The sequence below is a fragment of the Coregonus lavaretus genome, assembly GCF_964263955.1.
Source record: "Coregonus lavaretus genome assembly, chromosome: 34".
Taxonomy (NCBI): Eukaryota; Metazoa; Chordata; class Actinopteri; order Salmoniformes; family Salmonidae; genus Coregonus; species Coregonus lavaretus.
Genome location: NC_140021.1, coordinates 8,292,135 through 8,317,574, shown reverse-complemented (window position 1 = coordinate 8,317,574; position 25,440 = coordinate 8,292,135). Strand labels below are relative to the sequence as shown.

At 43.8% G+C, this 25,440-nt stretch overlaps 2 protein-coding genes across 2 annotated transcripts in view; both read left to right on the top strand.

Annotated features, from left to right (window-relative positions):
* The window catches only part of LOC311109401 (5'-AMP-activated protein kinase subunit gamma-2-like), a 155,563-nt gene extending 137,712 nt beyond the window's left edge, over window positions 1-17,851 (top strand). Inside the window, exons 11-17 of the mRNA XM_084152263.1 lie at window positions 5,537-5,663; window positions 7,173-7,338; window positions 7,432-7,469; window positions 7,613-7,759; window positions 11,936-12,029; window positions 16,577-16,617; window positions 17,268-17,851. Of these exons, the coding sequence (XP_084008389.1) occupies window positions 5,537-5,663; window positions 7,173-7,338; window positions 7,432-7,469; window positions 7,613-7,759; window positions 11,936-12,029; window positions 16,577-16,617; window positions 17,268-17,276 (622 nt within the window). The 3' untranslated portion in view covers window positions 17,277-17,851. The remainder of the gene's footprint in view (window positions 1-5,536; window positions 5,664-7,172; window positions 7,339-7,431; window positions 7,470-7,612; window positions 7,760-11,935; window positions 12,030-16,576; window positions 16,618-17,267) is intronic.
* Window positions 17,852-19,587: 1,736 nt separating this feature from the next.
* cox4i1l (cytochrome c oxidase subunit 4I1, like) overlaps window positions 19,588-25,440 on the top strand; it is an 8,132-nt gene continuing 2,279 nt past the window's right edge. Inside the window, exons 1-4 of the mRNA XM_084151669.1 lie at window positions 19,588-19,655; window positions 20,410-20,503; window positions 21,338-21,505; window positions 23,166-23,297. Of these exons, the coding sequence (XP_084007795.1) occupies window positions 20,410-20,503; window positions 21,338-21,505; window positions 23,166-23,297 (394 nt within the window). The 5' untranslated portion in view covers window positions 19,588-19,655. The remainder of the gene's footprint in view (window positions 19,656-20,409; window positions 20,504-21,337; window positions 21,506-23,165; window positions 23,298-25,440) is intronic.

Below are 25,440 nucleotides of genomic sequence, written 5' to 3'. Positions count from 1 at the left end.
TGATCCTCAACACGGGGGCCCCTCAGGGGTGCGTGCTCAGTCCCCTCCTGTACTCCCTGTTCACCCATGACTGCATGGCCAGGCACGACTCCAACACCATCATTAAGTTTGCCGACGACACAACAGTGGTAGGCCTGATCACCGACAACGATGAGACAGCCTATAGGGAGGAGGTCAGAGACCTGGCCATGTGGTGCCAGGATAACAACCTCTCCCTCAACGTGACCAAGACAAAGGAGATGATTGTGGACTACAGGAAAAAGAGGACCGAGCACGCCCCCATTCTCATTGACGGGGCTGTAGTGGAACAGGTTGAGAGTTTAAAGTTCCTTGGTGTCCACATCACCAACGAACTATCATGGTCCAAACACACCAAGACAGTCGTGAAGAGGGCACGACAAAGCCTATTCCCCCTCAGGAGACTGAAAAGATTTGGCATGGGTCCTCAGATCCTCAAAAAATTATACAGCTGCACCATAGAGAGCATCCTGACTGGTTGCATCACCGCCTGGTAAGGCAACTGCTTGGCCTTTGACCGTAAGGCACTACAGAGGGTAGTGCGTACGGCCCAGTACATCACTGGGGCCAAGCTTCCTGCCATCCAGGACCTCTATACCAGGCGGTGTCAGAAGAAGGCCCTCAAAATTGTCAAAGACTCCAGCCACCCTAGTCATAGACTGTTCTCTCTGCTACCGCACGGCAAGCGGTACCGGAGTGCCAAGTCTAGGTCCAAAAGACTTCTCAACAGCTTCTACCCCCAAACCATAAGACTCCTAAACAGCTAATCATGGCTACCCGGACTATTTGCACTGCCCCCACCCCATCTTTTTACGCTGCTGCTACTCTGTTAATTATTTATGCATAGTCATTTTAACTCTACCCACATGTACATATTACTTCAACTACCTCAACTAGCCGGTGCCCCCGCACATTGACTCTGCACCGGTACCCCCCTGTATATATAGCCTCCCTACTGTTATTTTATTTTACTTCTGCTCTTTTTTTTCTCAACACTTTTTTTGTTTTATTCTACTTTTTTTATTAAAAATAAATGCACTGTTGGTTAAGGGCTGTAAGTAAGCATTTCACTGTAATGTCTGCACCTGTTGTATTCGGCGCATGTGGCCAATAAAATTTGATTTGATTTGTGCGCCGCCCTATGGGACTCCCAATCACGGCTGGTTGTGATACAGCCTGGAATGGAACCAGGGGGTCTGTAGTGACGCCTCAAACACTGAGATGCAGTGCCTTAGACCGCTGCGCCACTCGGGAACCCACTTCCTCACTCCGCTTGAATTTATAGGTTATAGGTAGAGTCATTTACTGTCAATACACTCTCCCATAGGTTATAGGTAGAGTCATTTACTGTCAATACACTCTCCTATAGGTTATAGGTAGTCATTTACTGTCAATACACTCTCCCATAGGATATAGGTAGTAATTTACTGTCAATACACTCTCCCATAGGTTATAGGTAGAGTAATTTACTGTCAATACACTCTCCTATAGGTTATAGGTAGAGTCATTTACTGTCAATACACTCTCCCATAGGATATAGGTAGAGTCATTTACTGTCAATACACTCTCCCATAGGTTATAGGTAGAGTAATTTACTGTCAATACACTCTCCCATAGGTTATAGGTAGAGTCATTTACTGTCAATACACTCTCCCATAGGTTATAGGTAGTCATTTACTGTCAATACACTCTCCCATAGGTTATAGGTAGAGTCATTTACTGTCAATACACTCTCCCATAGGTTATAGGTAGTCATTTACTGTCAATACACTCTCCCATAGGTTATAGGTAGAGTCATTTACTGTCAATACACTCTCCCAGGTAGAGTTTTATATTTGCCATCCATTCCCTACATTTCCCCTGGGGGAAGGTCTGGTACTTTACCCTCGTATTTCTGCACCTTTCCCCATGCTCTCCAATTGGGGGCATAGTTTATTTTCCTCACTCTGAATAAATGAAAGTCCATCTCGTGAAAAGACTTAAAATACTACTCAACTACTGCATCATCCCAGGTTAACCAACTCAAGCCTCTGGTTTGGTTATGGGCATTTTCTGTCTCCTTTTGGGAGAACACCAGCGTCATTTAATTGCTTAATGACTGATTCAGCTCTCTTAATGGCCAGGTCTTATGACTGATTCAGCTCTCTTAATGGCCAGGTCTTATGACTGATTCAGCTCTCTTAATGGCCAGGTCTTATGACTGATTCAGCTCTCTTCATGGCCAGGTCTTATGACTGATTCAGCTCTCTTCATGGCCAGGTATTCTGATGTACTCTAGGGTATTTGCTTTAAGGCTTGCGAAAGGAGAGAGGGTGAGAGATGGAGAGAGAAAGAAATTGCAGATGCTCTTAGCCATCCTTGATAGCCCCTTGTTTCTGATGACTTCCTGTATGGTTCCTGGTTTAACACGCATGGATGCTTTGTTTGCGCACATCATCTGGTCAATTTGCTTCAGCCCTTTGCTGAATCAAGATTAAGATAACTTTATTGGTCATTTGCATATAATGTCCAACTGAAATTTGACTTCTGCTTTTAACCCAACCCCTCACAAAGAAACACATACAAGTTTTGGAGAGGTGCCGGGGGGCTGCCACAATGGGCGATCAAGGCATTTAGGATTTGATACCAGTAACCCTCCAGTTGCCAGCTCACTTCCTGCCAGATTTTTCCCATCAGACGCGGGATTCTAACTGCCAACTCTCCGGTTGCTGGCTCATCTCTCTAACCACTAGGCTACCTACCGCCTCAATCAGGTCCACTTAACGTTTTATGCTGCCTCTGTTAGGTACTGTAGCATTTCACTCCTACAGTGAGGGAAACATTTATTTGATCCCCTGCTGATTTTGTACGTTTGCCCACTGACAAAGAAATCATCAGTCTATAATTTTAATGGTAGGTTTATTTGAACAGTGAGAGACAGAATAACAACAAAAAAATCCAGAAAAATGCATGTAAAGAATGTTAGAAATTGATTTGCATTTTAATGAGGGAAATAAGTATTTGACCCCCTCTCAATCAGAAAGATTTCTGGCTCCCAGGTGTCTTTTATACAGGTAACGAGCTGAGATTAGGAGCACACTCTTAAAGGGAGTGCTCCTAATCTCAGCTTGTTACCTGTATAAAAGACACCTGTCCACAGAAGCAATCAATCAATCAGATTCCAAATCTCCACCATGGCCAAGACCAAAGAGCTCTCCAAGGATGTCAGGGACAAGATTGTAGACCTACACAAGGCTGGAATGGGCTACAAGACCATCGCCAAGCAGCTTGGTGAGAAGGTGACAACAGTTGGTGCTATTATTCGCAAATGGAAGAAACACAAAAGAACAGTCAATCTCCCTCGGCCTGGGGCTCCATGCAAGATCTCACCTCGTGGAGTTGCAATGATCATGAGAACGGTGAGGAATCAGCCCAGAACTACACGGGAGGATCTTGTCAATGATCTCAAGGCAGCTGGGACCATAGTCACCAAGAAAACAATTGGTAATACACTACGCCGTGAAGGACTGAAATCTTGCAGCGCCCGCAAGGTCCCCCTGCTCAAGAAAGCACATATACAGGCCCGTCTGAAGTTTGCCAATGAACATCTGAATGATTCAGAGGAGAACTGGATGAAAATGTTGTGGTCAGATGAGACCAAAATCGAGCTCTTTGGCATCAACTCAACTTGCCGTGTTTGGAGGAGGAGGAATGCTGCCTATGACCCCAAGAACACCATCCCCACCGTCAAACATGGAGGTGGAAACATTATGCTTTGGGGGTGTTTTTCTGCTAAGGGGACAACTTCACTGCATCAAAGGAACGATGGATGGAGCCATGTACCGTCAAATCTTGGGTGAGAACCTCCTTCCCTCAGCCAGGGCATTGAAAATGGGTCGTGGATGGGGATTCCAGCATGACAATGACCCAAAACACACGGCCAAGGCAACAAAGGAGTGGCTCAAGAAGAAGCATATTAAGGTCCTGGAGTGGCCTAGCCAGTCTCCAGACCTTAATCCCATAGAAAATCTGTGGAGGGAGCTGAAGGTTCGAGTTGCCAAACGTCAGCCTCGAAACCTTAATGACTTGGAGAAGATCTGCAAAGAGGAGTGGGACAAAATCCTTCCTGAGATGTGTGCAAACCTGGTGGCCAACTACAAGAAACGTCTGACCTCTGTGATTGCCAACAAGGGTTTTGCCACCAAGTACTAAGTCCTGTTTTGCAGAGGGGTCAAATACTTATTTCCCTCATTAAAATGCAAATCAATTTCTAATGTTTTTTACATGCATTTTTCTGGATTGTTTTGTTGTTATTCTCTCTCACTGTTCAAATAAACCTACCATTAAAATGACAGACTGATCATGTCTTTGTCAGTGGGCAAACGTGAAAGAAACAAATGGGGTTATGAAACGGGGGTGAGTTTGGCGAAAGCCTCGTAGCCAACACTGTACTGTACTCTCTACATCCTGGACCCATTTAGTACCGCACAGCAAACTGCTTCATTTGACTAATTTGTTTGTTCACGCACAGAAGATTGGTTGTCAAACATCGGTTTTAGAATTGTTACTTTTTCACGGCTGTCTGCCAGGGTTGTCCGGAGAAATAATGTGCAAAGTTAGCTACGAGGCTTTCTGCAAACTCACCTCAGTTTAGTTATGGTCAGACCCTCAGGATATACACAGAGTGTACCAAACATTAGGAACATCTTCCTAACATTGAGTTGCACCCCCTTTGGCCCTCAGAACAGCCTCAATTCGTCAGGGCATGGACTACAAGGTGTCGAAAGCGTTCCACAGGGATGCTCGCTCATGTTGACTCCAATACTTCCCACAGTTGTGTCAAGTTGGCTGGATGTCCTTTGGACCATTCTTGATACACATGGGAAACTGTTGAGTGTGTGTGAAACCCAGCAGCGTTGCAGTTCTTGACACTCAAACTGGTGCGCCTGGCACCTACTACCATACCCCGTTCAAAGGCACTTAAATATTTTGTCTTGCTCATTCACCCTCTGAATGACACACATACACAATCTGTCTCAATTGTCTCAAGGCTTAAAAATCCTTCTTTAACCTGTCTCCTTCCCTTCATATACACTGATTTAAAGTGGATTTAACAGGTGACATCAATAAGCAATCATAGCTTTCACCTGGAGTCACCTGGCCAGTCTGTCATGGAAAGAGCTCTTCTTAATGTTTTGTATACTCAGTGTAAATCTATGCTTTTTCTCTCAAACTATTCACCATCACTTTAATTCAATAGAAGAGCTCTCTTGCAGCACACTCACTGTTATTGTTCTATGCTCTTAACATCAAACGGATTGACTAAGTAGGATGAACGACTGCACTTAAAAAGGGAACCTAGACAGTGAACCTGTTCTTTTGGAGAAGACCCCATCATGGCATGTGCTGTTTTAAAGATGGAGACTATTGACTGATGAAGAGAGTCAATGTATCAACACCCTCTGTCTCCAGTGCTTTATTGGCAACAACAAGTTGTCTGTTATTTTAACCTGATCTTCTATCTTAACCTCTCTCTCAGTATATTCGACGCGGTGTACTCGCTCATCAAGAACAAGATCCACCGGCTGCCTGTCCTCGACCCGGTCAGCGGCAACGCACTTTATATCCTCACGCACAAGAGGATCCTCAAGTTCCTCCAGCTCTTCGTAAGTAGGCCTAGCGCTGGGCTCTCATATAAATACACACACTGTGGATGGGAATGTAAGAGCATGCTGCCCCCTGTTGGATTTCAAAAGAATTAAAGATTCAATTTTTACATTTTAAATCAAATCAAAATCAAATCAAATCAAATTGTATTGGTCACATGCGCCGAATACAACAGGTGCAGACATTACAGTGAAATGCTTACTTACAGCCCTTAACCCCAGTGCATTTATTTTAAACAAAAAAAGTAAGAATAAAACAACAACAAAAAAAAGTGTTGAGAGAAAAAAAGAGCAGAAGTAAAATAAAGTGACAGTAGGGAGGCTATATATACAGGGGGGTACCGTTGCAGAGTCAATGTGCGGGGGGCACCGGCTAGTTGAGGTGGTTGAGGTAATATGTACATGTGGGTAGAGTTAAAGTGACATTTTAGTCATTTAGCAGACGCTCTTATCCAGAGCGACTAACATGAGCAATTAGGGTTAAGTACCTTGCTCAAGGGCACATTGACATATGTTTCACCTAGACGGCTCGGGGATTCAAACACTCTTAATCGCTGGGCTACCTGCCGCCCCATCTGACGAGAGCGGCAAAGGAAACGTACAAAGGCAGGGTGATGAAAGGATGAAGACCGAGCCTAGAGAGCTGTCCTTGGCTGATTCAGTAGAGGATTAGTTGAATCTATCTGATTGCCTGGGACGACCACCTCGCCAGTCAAGAGGAGAGAGTGTGATGACTATACAATGTAGTTACCCGTTTCAAATCCATTAAATACAGGAGATTAATTTAAATTAATTTAATCGGTTTGAGAGTTGGAGTCCAATGAGGATTCCTTGAATTCCTGTGAACTGTATTCCATTTTGTTCGATTTCCTGAATTGACTGTGTTAACAGGGTAGCACTGTAGCAGTCTGCTGGCTAGAGAAGCAGTGTTGTCGAAATGTAAGGTGTCTGACCTGTAGAAGTGAGTGTGAAATGTAAACCACCTCTGGATAATGAAATAGACAGCAGGAAAGACGTTTGGAAACATGAACCCACTTGACCGAAGGACATCCGTCTGTCCAGCGTTAGACGAAATGATAGACCAGAGGTGACTGCACACACAGGGACAGATACTGACCGAATATAAGACGGACAGAGAGAATATGAGACAGATTGGAAAAAATACACACATTCATTAGTAATATGAGAAGGGCATATTGCAAGAAGGACAGATAAACCGGACAGACCGACATGGACAATATCAAATGGGACAGGTACACTGCTAGAAAAAGACTGAGCTGACACACTACATTAGACGGTCAAATGGAGGTGAACCGTTTAGTTGATACTCAAATGTCTTGTCTCTCCTATCTCTGGGTTGTGTTTATTAGGGCACGCAACAAAAACTTTTGCAACATTTCTGAACAGAAAATGAGTGTTTCTCATTGGCCATGTCCAGGTAGTGCTGCCTGGTTTCAGTCTGTTTTCTAACGTTTCCCCAAAAAAATCTCGCTTCTGAACATATCCTAGGTGTGTGAGATGCCAAAGCCTGCCTTTATGAAGCAGACCCTGGAGGAGCTGACCATTGGCACCTACCACAACATCGCCTTCATCCACCCTGACACACCCATCATCAAGGCCCTCAACATCTTTGTGGACCGGAGGGTGTCCGCACTACCAGTGGTGGACGAGTCGGGTATGTGTGTGCATCAGGCAGAGCATATGTCTGTGGTGTTGTATGATTTTTGTGAAGTTGGATTCTGAATCTCTTTGGTTTTGCTCTTTTCAGGGAAAGTTGTGGATATCTATTCCAAGTTTGATGTCATTGTAAGTAATCCCTTTTCTTAACACTTCATGGAACACCCTTTGAAGAAGTTAACTAATTTGTTGTTGACGAATATTCCTTATCATAAGTGTACGGTGAACATTCAGAGATGGACCAACTAGTTGTTTGTCTTCGCTGTGTGTAGAACCTTGCTGCTGAGAAGACCTACAACAACCTGGACATCACAGTGACCCAGGCTCTGAGGCATCGCTCGCAGTACTTTGAGGGCGTCATGAAGTGCAACCGGCTCGAGACACTGGAGACCATCGTGGACAGGATAGTCAAAGCAGAGGTGAGATTGACACACGCCCCTGACCTGACCTGAAAACCGTCTCCTGTCACAGCCTCAGACATGGTAGCCTAATAACATAACATCTCTCCTGTCAGTCTGACATGGTAGCCTAATAACATAACATCTCTCCTGTCAGTCTGACATGGTAGCCTAATAACATAACATCTCTCCTGTCAGTCTGACATGGTAGCCTAATAACATAACATCTCTCCTGTCCGTCTGACATGGTAGCCTAATAACATAACATCTCTCCTGTCCGTCTGACATGGTAGCCTAATAACATAACATCTCTCCTGTCAGTCTGACATGGTAGCCTAATAACATAACATCTCTCCTGTCAGTCTGACATGGTAGCCTAATAACATAACATCTCTCCTGTCCGTCTGACATGGTAGCCTAATAACATAACATCTCTCCTGTCCGTCTGACATGGTAGCCTAATAACATAACATCTCTCCTGTCAGTCTGACATGGTAGCCTAATAACATAACATCTCTCCGGTCAGTCTGACATGGTAGCCTAATAACATAACATCTCTCCGGTCAGTCAGACATGGTAGCCTAATAACATAACATCTCTCCTGTCAGTCTGACATGGTAGCCTAATAACATAACATCTCTCCTGTCAGTCTGACATGGTAGCCTAATAACATAACATCTCTCCTGTCAGTCTGACATGGTAGCCTAATAACATAACATCTCTCCTGTCAGTCTGACATGGTAGCCTAATAACATAACATCTCTCCTGTCAGTCTGACATGGTAGCCTAATAACATAACATCTCTCTGGTCAGTCTGACATGGTAGCCTAATAACATAACATCTCTCCGGTCAGTCTGACATGGTAGCCTAATAACATAACATCTCTCCGGTCAGTCTGACATGGTAGCCTAATAACATAACATCTCTCCTGTCAGTCTGACATGGTAGCCTAATAACATAACATCTCTCCTGTCAGTCTGACATGGTAGCCTAATAACATAACATCTCTCCTGTCAGTCTGACATGGTAGCCTAATAACATAACATCTCTCCTGTCAGTCTGACATGGTAGCCTAATAACATAACATCTCTCCTGTCAGTCTGACATGGTAGCCTAATAACATAACATCTCTCCTGTCAGTCTGACATGGTAGCCTAATAACATAACATCTCTCCTGTCAGTCTGACATGGTAGCCTAATAACATAACATCTCTCCTGTCAGTCTGACATGGTAGCCTAATAACATAACATCTCTCCTGTCAGTCTGACATGGTAGCCTAATAACATAACATCTCTCCTGTCAGTCTGACATGGTAGCCTAATAACATAACATCTCTCCTGTCAGTCTGACATGGTAGCCTAATAACATAACATCTCTCCTGTCAGTCTGACATGGTAGCCTAATAACATAACATCTCTCCTGTCAGTCTGACATGGTAGCCTAATAACATAACATCTCTCCTGTCAGTCTGACATGGTAGCCTAATAACATAACATCTCTCCTGTCAGTCTGACATGGTAGCCTAATAACATAACATCTCTCCTGTCAGTCTGACATGGTAGCCTAATAACATAACATCTCTCCTGTCACAGCCTCAGACATGGTAGCCTAATAACATAACATCTCTCCTGTCAGTCTGACATGGTAGCCTAATAACATAACATCTCTCCTGTCAGTCTGACATGGTAGCCTAATAACATAACATCTCTCCTGTCAGTCTGACATGGTAGCCTAATAACATAACATCTCTCCTGTCAGTCTGACATGGTAGCCTAATAACATAACATCTCTCCTGTCAGTCTGACATGGTAGCCTAATAACATAACATCTCTCCTGTCAGTCTGACATGGTAGCCTAATAACATAACATCTCTCCTGTCAGTCTGACATGGTAGCCTAATAACATAACATCTCTCCTGTCAGTCTGACATGGTAGCCTAATAACATAACATCTCTCCTGTCAGTCTGACATGGTAGCCTAATAACATAACATCTCTCCTGTCAGTCTGACATGGTAGCCTAATAACATAACATCTCTCCTGTCACAGCCTCAGACATGGTAGCCTAATAACATAACATCTCTCCTGTCAGTCTGACATGGTAGCCTAATAACATAACATCTCTCCTGTCAGTCTGACATGGTAGCCTAATAACATAACATCTCTCCTGTCAGTCTGACATGGTAGCCTAATAACATAACATCTCTCCTGTCAGTCTGACATGGTAGCCTAATAACATAACATCTCTCCTGTCAGTCTGACATGGTAGCCTAATAACATAACATCTCTCCTGTCAGTCTGACATGGTAGCCTAATAACATAACATCTCTCCTGTCAGTCTGACATGGTAGCCTAATAACATAACATCTCTCCGGTCAGTCTGACATGGTAGCCTAATAACATAACATCTCTCCTGTCAGTCTGACATGGTAGCCTAATAACATAACATCTCTCCTGTCAGTCTGACATGGTAGCCTAATAACATAACATCTCTCCTGTCAGTCTGACATGGTAGCCTAATAACATAACATCTCTCTGGTCAGTCTGACATGGTAGCCTAATAACATAACATCTCTCCTGTCAGTCTGACATGGTAGCCTAATAACATAACATCTCTCCTGTCAGTCTGACATGGTAGCCTAATAACATAACATCTCTCCTGTCAGTCTGACATGGTAGCCTAATAACATAACATCTCTCCTGTCAGTCTGACATGGTAGCCTAATAACATAACATCTCTCCTGTCAGTCTGACATGGTAGCCTAATAACATAACATCTCTCCTGTCAGTCTGACATGGTAGCCTAATAACATAACATCTCTCCGGTCAGTCTGACATGGTAGCCTAATAACATAACATCTCTCCTGTCCGTCTGACATGGTAGCCTAATAACATAACATCTCTCCGGTCAGTCTGACATGGTAGCCTAATAACATAACATCTCTCCTGTCAGTCTGACATGGTAGCCTAATAACATAACATCTCTCCTGTCAGTCTGACATGGTAGCCTAATAACATAACATCTCTCCTGTCAGTCTGACATGGTAGCCTAATAACATAACATCTCTCCTGTCAGTCTGACATGGTAGCCTAATAACATAACATCTCTCCTGTCAGTCTGACATGGTAGCCTAATAACATAACATCTCTCCTGTCAGTCTGACATGGTAGCCTAATAACATAACATCTCTCCTGTCAGTCTGACATGGTAGCCTAATAACATAACATCTCTCCTGTCAGTCTGACATGGTAGCCTAATAACATAACATCTCTCCTGTCAGTCTGACATGGTAGCCTAATAACATAACATCTCTCCTGTCAGTCTGACATGGTAGCCTAATAACATAACATCTCTCCTGTCACAGCCTCAGACATGGTAGCCTAATAACATAACATCTCTCCTGTCAGTCTGACATGGTAGCCTAATAACATAACATCTCTCCTGTCAGTCTGACATGGTAGCCTAATAACATAACATCTCTCCTGTCAGTCTGACATGGTAGCCTAATAACATAACATCTCTCCTGTCAGTCTGACATGGTAGCCTAATAACATAACATCTCTCCTGTCAGTCTGACATGGTAGCCTAATAACATAACATCTCTCCTGTCAGTCTGACATGGTAGCCTAATAACATAACATCTCTCCTGTCAGTCTGACATGGTAGCCTAATAACATAACATCTCTCCTGTCAGTCTGACATGGTAGCCTAATAACATAACATCTCTCCTGTCCGTCTGACATGGTAGCCTAATAACATAACATCTCTCCTGTCAGTCTGACATGGTAGCCTAATAACATAACATCTCTCCTGTCCGTCTGACATGGTAGCCTAATAACATAACATCTCTCCTGTCAGTCTGACATGGTAGCCTAATAACATAACATCTCTCCTGTCAGTCTGACATGGTAGCCTAATAACATAACATCTCTCCTGTCAGTCTGACATGGTAGCCTAATAACATAACATCTCTCTGGTCAGTCTGACATGGTAGCCTAATAACATAACATCTCTCCTGTCAGTCAGACATGGTAGCCTAATAACATAACATCTCTCCTGTCAGTCTGACATGGTAGCCTAATAACATAACATCTCTCCTGTCAGTCTGACATGGTAGCCTAATAACATAACCCCCCTCCTCCTCCTTTCACCCCTCTTCCTCCTTTCACCCCTCTCTCCTCCTCTCTCATCCCCAGGTCCACAGGCTGGTGGTGGTGGGGGAGAATGCCCGCATCGTGGGCATCGTGTCCCTGTCGGACATCCTGCAGGCCCTGGTGCTCACCCCTGCAGGTATAAACGCTGAGCATTCCTCCTAAACGTATTTGAAAGTATTTTAGTTATATATTTAACCAAGGTCTAGTCTGGGTTGACCGAGGCTCTTAACTTGCTGTGGAGTGTGACTGGGATTTCCCTCTGGGATACTGAAGCATGCTGGATGAAGGGACTGACAAGGGGACCACTCTATGTGGAATACACAGGGTTTGCTTGCTTCAACATAAGCAAGCTTGTGTGTTTTTAGTATGGTTTGTGGCTAAGGGTGTCTTTCTGTTGTATTCAAATATATGTTCTAGCATGAGTGACAATGTTCCTTGTGTGTGCCATGTCATGAAGGCTGATAATGAGTAGCAGGCCCTTCTATTTATCCTGACACTCTCCATGCATCCATGCCCACCCTCTCCTCTCCTCTTATCTCCTCCTTGATGGATTGCTTCTCTACCACTTCCCGCCTCCATTCATTCCTCTTTCCCGCCTCCATTCATTCCTCTTCCTCTCCTCCATTCATTCCTCTTCCTCTCCTCCATTCATTCCTCTTGCCCTCCTCTCCATTCCGCTTTCCCTCCTCCATTCATTCCTCTTTCTCTCCTCTCCTCTTTCCCTCCTCTCCTCCATTCCTCTTTCCCTCCTCCCCTCCATTCCCTTTTCCCTCCTCCCCTCCATTCCGCTTTCCCTCCTCCCATCCATTCCGCTTTCCCTCCTCCCCTCCATTCCGCTTTCCCTCCTCCATTCATTCCTCTTTCTCTCCTCTCCTCTTTCCCTCCTCTCCTCCATTCCTCTTTCCCTCCTCCCCTCCATTCCGCTTTCCCTCCTCCCCTCCATTCCGCTTTCCCTCCTCCCATCCATTCCGCTTTCCCTCCTCCCCTCCATTCCGCTTTCCCTCCTCCATTCATTCCTCTTTCTCTCCTCTCCTCTTTCCCTCCTCTCCTCCATTCCTCTTTCCCTCCTCCCCTCCATTCCGCTTTCCCTCCTCCCCTCCATTCCGCTTTCCCTCCTCCCCTCCATTCCGCTTTCCCTCCTCCCCTCCATACCTCTTTCCCTCCTCTTTTCCCTCCTCCCCTCCATACCTCTCTCCCTCCTCCATTCCTCTTTCCCTCCTCTCCTCCATTCCTCTTTCCCTCCTCTCCTCCATTCCTCTTCCTCTCCTCTCTTCCATTCTTCGTTCCCTCCTCCCCTCCATTCCTCGTTCCCTCCATTCCTCGTTCCCTCCTCCCCTCCATTCCTCGTTCCCTCCTCCCCTCCATTCCTCGTTCCCTCCTCCCCTCCATTCCTCGTTCCCTCCTCCCCTCCATTCCTCGTTCCCTCCTCCCCTCCATTCCTCGTTCCCTCCTCCCCTCCATTCCTCGTTCCCTCCTCCCCTCCATTCCTCGTTCCCTCCTCCCCTCCATTCCTCGTTCCCTCCTCCCCTCCATTCCTCGTTCCCTCCTCTCCTCCATTCCTCTTTCCCTCCTCCATTCCTCTTCCTCCCCTCCTTACCTCTTTCCCTCCTCTCCTCCATTCTTCTTTCCCTCCTCCCCTCCATTCCTCGTTCCCTCCTCCCCTCCATTCCTCGTTCCCTCCTCCCCTCCATTCCTCGTTCCCTCCTCTCCTCCATTCCTCTTTCCCTCCTCCATTCCTCTTTCCCTCCTCCATTCCTCTTCCTCCCCTCCTTTCCTCTTTCCCTCCTCTCCTCCATTCTTCTTTCCCTCCTCCCCTCCATTCCTCGTTCCCTCCTCCCCTCCATACCTCTTTCCCTCCTCTCCTCCATACCTCTTTCCCTCCTCTCCTCCATTTCTCTTTCCCTCCTCTCCTCCATTCCTCCTCTCCTCTTCCTCTCCTCCATTCCTCTTCCTCTCCTCCATTCCTCTTTCCCTCCTGTCCTCCATTCCTCTTTCCCTCCACCATTCCTCTTTCCCTCCTCCATTCCTATTTCCCTCCTTTCCTCCATTCCTATTTCCCTCCTCTCCTCCATTCCTCGTTCCCTCCTCCCCTCCATTCCTCGTTCCCTCCTCCCCTCCATTCCTCGTTCCCTCCTCCCCTCCATTCCTCGTTCCCTCCTCCCCTCCATTCCTCGTTCCCTCCTCCCCTCCATTCCTCGTTCCCTCCTCCCCTCCATTCCTCGTTCCCTCGTTCCCTCCTCTCCTCCATTCCTCGTTCCCTCCATTCCTCTTTCCCTCCTCCATTCCTCTTCCTCCCCTCCTTTCCTCTTTCCCTCCTCTCCTCCATTCTTCTTTCCCTCCTCCCCTCCATTCCTCGTTCCCTCCTCCCCTCCATACCTCTTTCCCTCCTCTCCTCCATTTCTCTTTCCCTCCTCTCCTCCATTCCTCCTCTCCTCTTCCTCTCCTCCATTCCTCTTCCTCTCCCCCATTCCTCTTTCCCTCCTGTCCTCCATTCCTCTTTCCCTCCTCCATTCCTATTTCCCTCCTTTCCTCCATTCCTATTTCCCTCCTCTCCTCCATTCCTCGTTCCCTCCATTCCTCTTTCCCTCCTCCATTCCTCTTCCTCCCCTCCTTTCCTCCATTCTTCTTTCCCTCCTCCCCTCCATTCCTCGTTCCCTCCTCCCCTCCATACCTCTTTCCCTCCTCTCCTCCATACCTCTTTCCCTCCTCTCCTCCATTTCTCTTTCCCTCCTCTCCTCCATTCCTCCTCTCCTCTTCCTCTCCTCCATTCCTCTTCCTCTCCTCCATTCCTCTTTCCCTCCTGTCCTCCATTCCTCTTTCCCTCCACCATTCCTCTTTCCCTCCTCCATTCCTATTTCCCTCCTTTCCTCCATTCCTATTTCCCTCCTCTCCTCCATTCCTCGTTCCCTCCTCCCCTCCATTCCTCGTTCCCTCCTCCCCTCCATTCCTCGTTCCCTCCTCCCCTCCATTCCTCGTTCCCTCGTTCCCTCCTCCCCTCCATTCCTCGTTCCCTCCTCCCCTCCATTCCTCGTTCCCTCCTCCCCTCCATTCCTCGTTCCCTCCTCCCCTCCATTCCTCGTTCCCTCGTTCCCTCCTCTCCTCCATTCCTCGTTCCCTCCATTCCTCTTTCCCTCCTCCATTCCTCTTCCTCCCCTCCTTTCCTCTTTCCCTCCTCTCCTCCATTCTTCTTTCCCTCCTCCCCTCCATTCCTCGTTCCCTCCTCCCCTCCATACCTCTTTCCCTCCTCTCCTCCATACCTCTTTCCCTCCTCTCCTCCATTTCTCTTTCCCTCCTCTCCTCCATTCCTCCTCTCCTCTTCCTCTCCTCCATTCCTCTTCCTCTCCCCCATTCCTCTTTCCCTCCTGTCCTCCATTCCTCTTTCCCTCCACCATTCCTCTTTCCCTCCTCCATTCCTATTTCCCTCCTTTCCTCCATTCCTATTTCCCTCCATTCCTCTTTCCCTCCTCCCCTCCAGACCCACTGTCTGATCCCAGCCTCTATCCATCAGAGAGGCTCTCTCTCATCTCTACATGTCAACACATTTCCCCCCTGCTATAACCATCCAGAATTGGTTTAAATAGTAATTTTCTTTCAAATATTTCAGCTTTGCTTGATTGAGTTTGCCTGGCGCACTTCAGACAGGCTTAAAACACTCAAAGCATTTCTTTCAACACAGACTCTACACCTTCAGTTCGTTCAAATGTAAGATGTTTTATTTGGAGAAGACATACCGTCTCATTGGTATTATTGTGAGAGCTCACCATGTATCAGTACATTTCCTTGTGATTCATCTCGAATGTCAGGAAGGAACATCCCATGTTGCGGAGGTCCTAAGTTGCTTGTCAGATGAGCCACATCACCGGAGGTCTAGAATCTTCCACAAAGCAGAATTATCTCACTCTCCATACAACTATTACATTTTATGTCTCTTTTTCACACGACTAAAGTTGGCTAAGGAACACCAGAGTGCCAAGGATTATCAATACTGATATCAATACTGCTGTGGCCCATCTCTAAGTAAACCTTGTCAGAAAAGCCACACACCTGGACTGGTCCAATAAGAAATGCTCATTTTCATTATCTGTTGCAAAACATTTGAAAACCCTTTTCTGTTGTGTTCCCAACCCCAGTTTTCAGCCTGTCAGAGAGATGAGGGAGTTGTGCAGGCGTTGGGTTGATTACTGTGTATCTAGATGTAGAACACTGCATATTAATGATCTGCTTGAGGAAGTGTGGTGAATATTAACACGCACCGTATTAAAACAGAAATGCAAGACCTCACATTTCTGAGGTTAAGACAATTGTGTAATACATTTTATATAAGAACACACACAGAGATGCCACCAACAAACAAACAGGCGGCCTCTCCTGAGCAGCAGCAGTAATTGAATCACAAATATTTTGACTTGGATAGAGACATGATGTGAGATCACAGCCATTTACGGCCAAATAGATTTAGCCTCATGCTTTAATTTAGATTATCTTATCTAAATGCATTAATCAGGAAACCCAGGTCTTAAGTTAGAATGGGTATGCAGCTAATTAGACTTAATGAGAACAGAACTAGATTTCCACTGCTAACTGGTCATTTACACATCTCTGAATGCAGCTGCATGAGGATGGTCAAGAGCCCCTGAGACACGTCCATACTAACCCAACTCCTCTGGCTCTTTCTCTCTCCAGGCATCGGCAGGAAGAGCAGCCAACCACAATCAAAAGCAGAGGTAGAGACCGAGGCACCACCAGAAATATTGGTAGAGGTAGAGACCGAGGCTCCACCATAAATATTGGTAGAGGTAGAGACTGAGGCTCCACCATAAATATTGGTAGAAGTAGAGACTGAGGCTCCACCATAAATATTGGTAGAGACCGAGGCTCCACCATAAATATTGGTAGAGGTAGAGACCGAGGCTCCACCATAAATATTGGTAGAGGTAGAGACTGAGGCCCACCCCCCCACCCACCCCCCTCCCCCCGTGATAGGGGAGACATGGTCACATAGGTGACTGACTCGGGCTGATCAACCAGGGATCATTTTACTAGAGGGTCTGGGGAGGCGGCTGTGCCTCCTCTTCTCCCCCCCCCCCCCCCCTCGTCCTCCCTTTTCTGAAGATTGTGCACCATCACTCCCCTCTACTTTTACCCCCAGGATGTTCCAGAAATAACCCCTAGCCCCTACCCCCTTGTTTAGACTTGACAGGAGTGGAAAGGTATTAGCAATATGGATAATATTCCACCTAGGCCCTCGAGGTGGTTTGAGTTATTATAAGCTTATTTTTAGTTTCAGGGTATTTATTTTCCATCTTTATCATGATCGTGTCTGCTCTCCTTCAGGGAAAGAGTATTGAGTTGTTTTTTTCTTTATTTGCACAAGGTTTTGTGAACAGAACCAAGGGATGTCGGTGGCTCTCCGAAAACTATACCAATCCCCCCCTGCAACTTATGATGTCCCTGTGACAGTGGGCGGAGCTGGCTGTCCTGCCTTTAACTTCATTGGTGCCTTTCGAGAGAGAGATTTTTGAAAAAGTATTTTTGAAAGAGAGGTGATGATATGATGACTTTGTTGTTCAATGCAATTCAAGAAGCAGCGGCTGCCTGTATACAGTATATCCTAAATGTATCTATACTTCTCCAGTTACTTGGAGGCATGCAAGATATATCTTGTACTGTGGATCAATCATACTGTAAATATAGAGAAACCTTTGTACTGAGGAAACTTTAAATGCCAGAGAAAGGACAGTTATTTTTCTGTTTAGTCAATACTGTAAGATCATATTCTTTGTAATATTTACTGCTTTTCTTGTCATTCAGGTTGTGGAGTATATTGTTGATAGTCTCAGTTAAGTGGTTTATTCATTGAAAATGAACAGCATGAGTACGACATAATATATGTTGTAGATTTCTGTTATTTAATTTTTTATTTTGCGGTTTAAAAAAGTAATAAAACATACTACTGAATCTTTTTGTTTTGTGTGTATGATTGTGGTATTTAATTTAGGTATAATGATACCACCTAGTGGCACAAAGGTGCAAAAGACACCTTGAACTAGGCTACACATTAAGCGATGCTCTTAACCCCTAGGCTACCTGCCGCCCACCAAGAGAAGACCCAGATCATCAGGGCCCAGATCATCAGGGGCCAGTTTTTCAAAATTTATCAGGATCAGAATTATCTGGATTCTGTAATCCTCTTTTTTGCAATTTTGGATCAGATCCATCTGGCTGTTTTTGAACCGTTTTTTCAGAAAATCGGATAGGAATATTCTGATCCAGATGCCATGGTATCAAAATCAAAGAATCTGTATTTTCAGTTATTTTGAACAGGTCTACACCTTGCCATCTACTGGACAGGTTATGCTACTACTGCTACACTGTTAGGGAAACAGGCTTTAGAATCCGAGAGTGAAAATCTTACACTCGTCTCTAACATGTAGGCTCAGAATTCCCGAACAGTCCCATTACAACTCAGAATGTTGAACAAACTTCATTTCAAATTACTTTACCTGCTGTCTGCCGATTTTGTCCCTATGTTGGAGGTAATCTGAGACAAAATATTCACAGGGAAGCATTATCAACCCGACCTTCAGTACGAGGGTCTGTTATAGTTTTTTCGCACGCAAAAAACGATTGCAAAATATAGCAAAGCCTAACCGAACCACAGACCGAACATTGTCCCACGCGATCAGTTGGCAAATTCCACAAACCCTTCCAGCTGATTACGAGGAAACTCGCTTCAGTCGACTATGTTCGGTTACATTCGGCTATTGTTGACATATTATGCATCATGTATGGTAACAGTCTGATGTTTAGTAAACTACATAAAGGTATCTAGATTAAAAATATGAGGAGGATCAGTCTAATTTTTCAGTTTTGAAAAACCCAATTGTTACATTTAATCCTATCCAATTGCTGAAATCCGATGATAACTTTTGAAAAACTGGGGCCAGGGAAATTGATGGGTTTTCAAATCTGCCTGATCATTCAAAATGTTTTACCTGCCCTGACCGCAACAAATAGGAAATTCAGACACATTTAGAAGAGCGGGAGGATGATAAGAGCGGGAGAAAGTTTAGGCCTAGTTATGTAAGTGGGTAGGCTGCTAGAATACAAGATGGTTAATGCTATTAAGTGCCACTGAAAATAAAGTAAGCCTACTATTAGCTCCACTGCATTTTAAACACAGCCTAATTTCAATTTTAGTTGCAATGAAAATATCCATGATGATTGGAACGCTTAATGGTCAAGCTGATTGGCAAAATGGTCATTATCTATAACGGAGAATTCTCAATAATTGAACATGTATGGCAAATCAGGTTGTTATTTTAAACAAATTCAAAATGAAAGCATGAGATAAATGAGCAGGAAGTATCACATCCGAAAGTGGTTTGTGCGGACTATCCGCGCGCAGATGTGTGCGTATTAGCCTATGATATGTGCAACAAAGTACACTAGATATACTTTGCAGTACACAGCCTATTGATATGAGCTATTAGAATGTAATTCTGATCAACCTCACGTAGACACAATCCTGGTATTGTTCAACTGACTGTCACACCGCAGACGCTTCACGCTTGGAATAAAGTAGAACAACTTCAGTTGGAGCGGTTCCTGAAAGCATCTCATTGGTTGTTTCTACTGATAGTGAGGGACACCTGACTGAAAACTCTACATAGACATTATAAATTGTCCATACACTCCCATAGAGATAGCACGTAGGCACATCGGACGGACAGAGAGGGCTGAATAAAAGCACGATATAAAGGTAATTATTTTAGAATTCATGATTTTCTTATAAAGCCTTCTATTTCATCAAGTTTTTGTTTTTTTGTTATTAATTCCACAGGAACTGTATGTACACTTACGTTTACTCAACAAGTGCGCAACATTCAGATATAACTATCAATAGATATAGGCTACCTGTAATACTTGGATAATATTTGTTTCTTTACAATAAAATGCCTTTTGGTTTGCAGAATTGACAATACAACATTATCAAAATACAAAGTATCTCATCCATGCGCCCCCTTGTTGTAAATGTTGCAACTCCTTAGCACCCAAAGCACTACGTGACAGTCGGTGCGCCCACATCCACACTCGAGTTAGCAGCATTCTTTAGTTTGCCCGTTTGATATTTTGCAGAACACCTGCTCAATATGAGGCACAGTAGCCTAGACGCTATTTCCAAATCAACTTCTGCAGCCGTTTACTGTCTATGGTGTATTGATTGACTCAACAGACCCAAATACTGTATGTGCACTCCATTAGTGGTGCATAGGAAACATTAATTTTGTTCATTTTGGAAAGCCATCCATAATGTGATGGCCAAATAACGGCCAAATCAACTTCAAAATTATAATAAGGTGTTGTATTTGAATATTTTATAATTTCACCCCAAATTAATACCGTACGTGGAAACTAGGTGCATGTATTTTATGCAACTGTTAAAGTATAATGTCCTACCATTAACCGCAACTGCTTTGTGTAAAGTGTCCTTAACATAGCTTTGTACCTGCCAGATGTTGACCTCTCGAGCACTCGTGCGCGGGCTGAAGAGCGGGTTTTGGAGACCACTTTCATCTACCAGCGGCGTGCAGGCTGCTCATGGAAAAGGTAAGCTCTTCCTATAAGTCTCATGTCCCACAGTGCAGGCTACATTAGAGAGTGGTGATCTCCCGAGGTCTGATTTGATAGGTTACCCCTGAGTAAATGCATTTGTAAATACGCGCGCTGTTACTTTTACATGCGCTTGCCAACAACGCTACACAATGCACACTGGCTACATTAAAAAAAGTGTTGTTTGGTTTTCATGATATATGCAGGGTGGGAATTGGTAACTAAAAGGGTGTCTGGGCAAATTGGGTGTCTGGCCATACATAACTGGTATAGTATAATGATTAAGCTGTCAAGTGCCCCTTGCTTTGGAGCCACTCAGACAGTTAAGGCAGAAACTATGGGTATCATATTCCACATGGTCTGGGCTTTGCGCCAACCATGTCAAAAGGTCTTGGGAGTGCTGTATGGCGCTGGAGCCAGGCTGTTGGAGACAGTGGAGGCTGCTGAGGGGATAATAATTGCTGGAATGGAGCGAATGGAATGGCATCAAACACATGGAAAAAATGTGTTTGCTGTATTGCTACCATTCCACCAATGCCACTCCAGCCATTACCACGAGCCCGTCCTCCCTAATTAAGGTGCCACCAACAACCTGTGGTTGGATATCAGTCAAGAGTGCAAACGGTGCTGATGCAGACTTCACACTATTCGCCAGTAGAGGGAGTGATAACATCATTTGACTGTCCTGCGTGAGTTAATGTAGGCTAAATATGATTGGATCTTTGAAATACGTTATATCACGAACATTACAAATAAAGACAATTTCCAATCAGTTTACCAAACACCATTGATGTCACTGTCTGTCTCTGTTTTTTGTGTCCGAATATATAGATATGAGCTTTGATGTGCTTGACTGCTCAGTGCCACAGTACAACAACCGCCTGGACACGCCTCTCTCTGACGTTCCATTCGTTAGGAACCTCAACTCGGAGCAGAAGCAGCTCAAGGAGAAGGAGAATGGACCCTGGACCAAGCTCACCAAGGAGGAGATAATTGCATGTAAATCCTAGTGATACAATCACAACTGGATCATGTTCATCACGGCACACAACAGAAAATGTTTTAAATTGTTTTGTAACGGAAAATGACAATTGCAGTTTCTTGTTGGGCAAGTCCAGGTAGTTACCCCCTGTTTCAGTTAGTTTGCTTCCGTTTGGTGGCCAATGAAAATGACCTAGGTAGGTCAACAAATATCCTTTCATATGAAAATGAAGACGAAGGAATGTAACTATTTCTAAGTGTTTGACAGTGTCATATAGAAATTACAATCACATTTCCTCACGCAATACAATGAGGGACTTTGGCCCCAGGTGTTTGGTACATGATAAGAAAGCTCTCCCTTTATGTTAGAAAGGGGTGTAAACAGTTCTTTAGGAACTCTCACTTGGTAATAGTATGGTTTTAGTTCAGAGACACATCCACAGTATGGCGTACTGGGCTGCACTGCATTTATAGCAGGTGGATGGGTGGGAATACTGTTTTGAAAAACATGTTCTGGAAGTGCTCCAAAGGTACAATAGATTCAGCTCTTAATAGGTTCATCTCTCAATATATTCAGCTGTCAATAGATTAATCTCTCAATAGATTCAGCTGTCAATAGATTCAGTTCTCAATAGATTCAGCTCTCAATAGATTCAGCTCTCAATAGATTCAGCTGTCAGTAGATTCAGCTGTCAATAGATTAGCTCTCAATAGATTCATCTCAATAGATTCAGCTCTCAATAGATTCAGCTGTCAATTGATACAGCTCCCAATTCAGAGTGTTTAACGTTGGAATCTTCTAATGCAGTATAAATGTGGTGCCATTTTCCTATCTTATTTTATGACTACATTAGTTTAATTAGATTTTTATTTTTTATTTTTTTTCATAGGATTACTTAGGAAATTAGGTGTAAATGTATAATACTGACCACTAACGTTCACAAATAGGTGAAAGATCACTGTTACTGTTGAATCTGCATTAACATTACCTGAATATTGCCAAAATTGTAGATCAAACACAAGGTGGCAATATAAACTCACTTTATGCAAGAGTTATTTCTCATGTTGCATTCATTGTTATGAACAGATTCTAGGCTCTCCATATGAGAAATGACAACTCAAAGAGATATTATTTACCAGTTTGATATAAGCTACAATAATATTGCATATAATATTGTAATCAAAATAAATATTGTCTACTCATAATGAAGGCTGTGATAAGCTAGTTTACTCCTGAATTTGGATCACAATTAAATATTAAATATGATTTGGATCAAGCAATATGCAAAGAAATACTTTGAATTACATAATGTATCAAACCCTTTTCATTTTCAATCAGATCGTTACAAAAAATGATTTCAAAGTTGAATGCAATCCTGATTAACTCTCTCTTTCTTTCTTTCTTTCTTTCTTTCTTTCTTTCTTTCTTTCTTTCTTTCTTTCTTTCTTTCTTTCTTTCTTTCTTTCTTTCTTTCTTTCTTTTCTTTCTTTCTTTCTTTCTTTCTTTCTTTCTTCTTTCTTTCGCTCTCTCTCTCTTCTCTCTCCTCTCTCTCTCTCTCTCTCTCTCTCTCTCTCTCTCTCTCTCTCTCTCTCTCTCTCTCTCTCTCTCTCTCTCTCTCTCTCTCTCTCTCTCTCTCTCTCTCCGTCTCCCTCCCTCCCTCCCCCTGTTGTCTGATAGTGTACCGTCTGACCTATGAGCTGACCTACCCAGAGATGAGGAGAGGCTCCAGTGAATGGAAGACGGTACTGGGAGGGGTCTTCATCTTCCTGGGCTTCTCTGGCATGCTGGTCTGGTGGCAGAGGATCTTTGGTGGGTCTCCCTGTCACTTTGTCATTATTTCGGTTGTTGTTATATAGTGGGTAAGAAGTGGGTCAGGAGAGCTGAACCTAGGTCAGTTAAAAGCTCAATGCAGCCGTTTTTTATATCATATCAAATCATTTCTCAATATCAAATCATTTCTTGGTTACAATTAAATACCTTACTGTAATAGATTTCCATTAAAATTGTTAAAAGTAGCTTTTTAGCAAAAAAATATTTCTCAAGCAAGAATTTAGCTAGGACTGTCTGGGAGTGGTATACGTGCGGAGAGGAAACCTGTTATTGGCAGAGAGGTTTGTAACTCTATTTGTTATTGGTCTATTAACAAATTTACCCATGGAAAGCCGACACTCCCGCCCATGCAAACCTGCTGATTAGAAGGTCCTGTGTAGATTGTATTTCCAACCGTCAACTATCAGGAAATAACACTGATTTTTTTAAGAAATCACACTTTTACAGTACTAGTTTATTAGCTGTTGTACAATATGATATAAAACACAGGAAGAATAGAATTGTGACTGCACTGGGCCTTTAAAGGTAGACTCACTTGAGTGTCCCTCTAATACACGCTAAATGCTGTATTGTTGTATTTCTAGGCCAGTCTTATTTTATTAATGTATTATAAATCGTCTTTCTGCTTTCATTGTGATTACATAACATGTGATAAACATGAATAATAATAACTGATATCAGATTATGCCAACTGACTTTACACAGGCGATTTTGGGTAAATGGTCAGCTAGCTAAAGAGTAAGACCTGGTTAGATTGCATACGGCTGAGTTCTGTAACTCTATACATTCGCTCTCATGACTTCTTGTGACATATCACACTAGTACTGTAGAAAGGGAACGGGTTGATGTTAAGTGTTACTAGACATTATTTCACTAGACAGTGTGGTGTTGGGTTGTACTAATTCTTACTCCAGGCCCTTATAGAGCACAGTTTCGGTACAAGTGATTCTGATTTAATTATCATAACATTAGCATTGTATCACAATATAATGTATTTTTTTAAAATTATAGACCAATTGGCCATGTGCTGAAGATTAAAAAACAAAACAAAAAAAACTACATATTTTGGCTTGGCTGAAATCCAAATGTTTGACTTTATATCAGGATGATTAAATAAGTGTATATTCAGTCAACCAGAATTGTTTTGGTCAACTCTGGTATTCCATTAGCCTACTCACTGGATTTATATCACAGGGTATGCTGAGGGGAGTACGGGCTCATAATAATGGCTGGAATGGAGTGAATGGAATGGTATCAAACACATGGTAACCATATGTTTCATGTGTTCGATTTCATTTCATTTATTCAGTTCCAGCCATTACTATGAGCCCGTCCTCCCCAACTAAGATGCCACCGGCCGCCTGTGATTTACATCCTATATAAAATGGATACAGTACAATGTTAGATTCAAAATCCATTACGTTAAAATCAGGCTTTAAACATTTCTTGCTTTGCTCCTCTTTCCTTCAGTAAAAATCCCTACACCACTCTAGTCTGACCACCTCCATCAGTCATGTAGTGCGGATCTCAGATTCACTCGGCTGTGATGTTGCGTGTCAGACTTGCAGTAGACCCAGCCTTTTCACCTGCAGCACCCACTCCCTGTCTAACATAGTTCACTCTATCTCTCCACAAGCTGGAATAATTGGATCATGCTGTGTTACTGGCAGTGGATAAGAACAGAGAGAGAGAGAGAGAGAGAGAGAGAGAGAGGGAGAGAGAGAGAGAGAGAGAGAGAGAGAGAGAGAGAGAGAGAGAGAGAGAGAGAGAGAGAGAGAGAGAGAGAGAGAGCGAGAGAGAGAGAGAGAGAGAGAGAGAGAGAGAGAGAGAGAAGAGAGAGAGAGAGAGAGAGAGAGAGAGAGAAGGAGAGAGAGAGAGAGAGGAGAGAGAGAGAGAGGAGAGAGAGAGAGAGAGAGAGAAGAGAGAGAGAGAGAGAGAGAGAGAGAGAGAGGAGAGAGAGAGAGAGAGAGAGAGAGAGAGAGAGAGAGGAGAGAGAGAGAGACAGATAAATGTTATGTTCATAGGCCTGCTCTAGCCAATCTAAACAGACAGCGTTGGAGAAAGACATTTAACTTATGTCCACAACGCTATCTACCCAATATAAAACAGAGAGAAAGTAGGG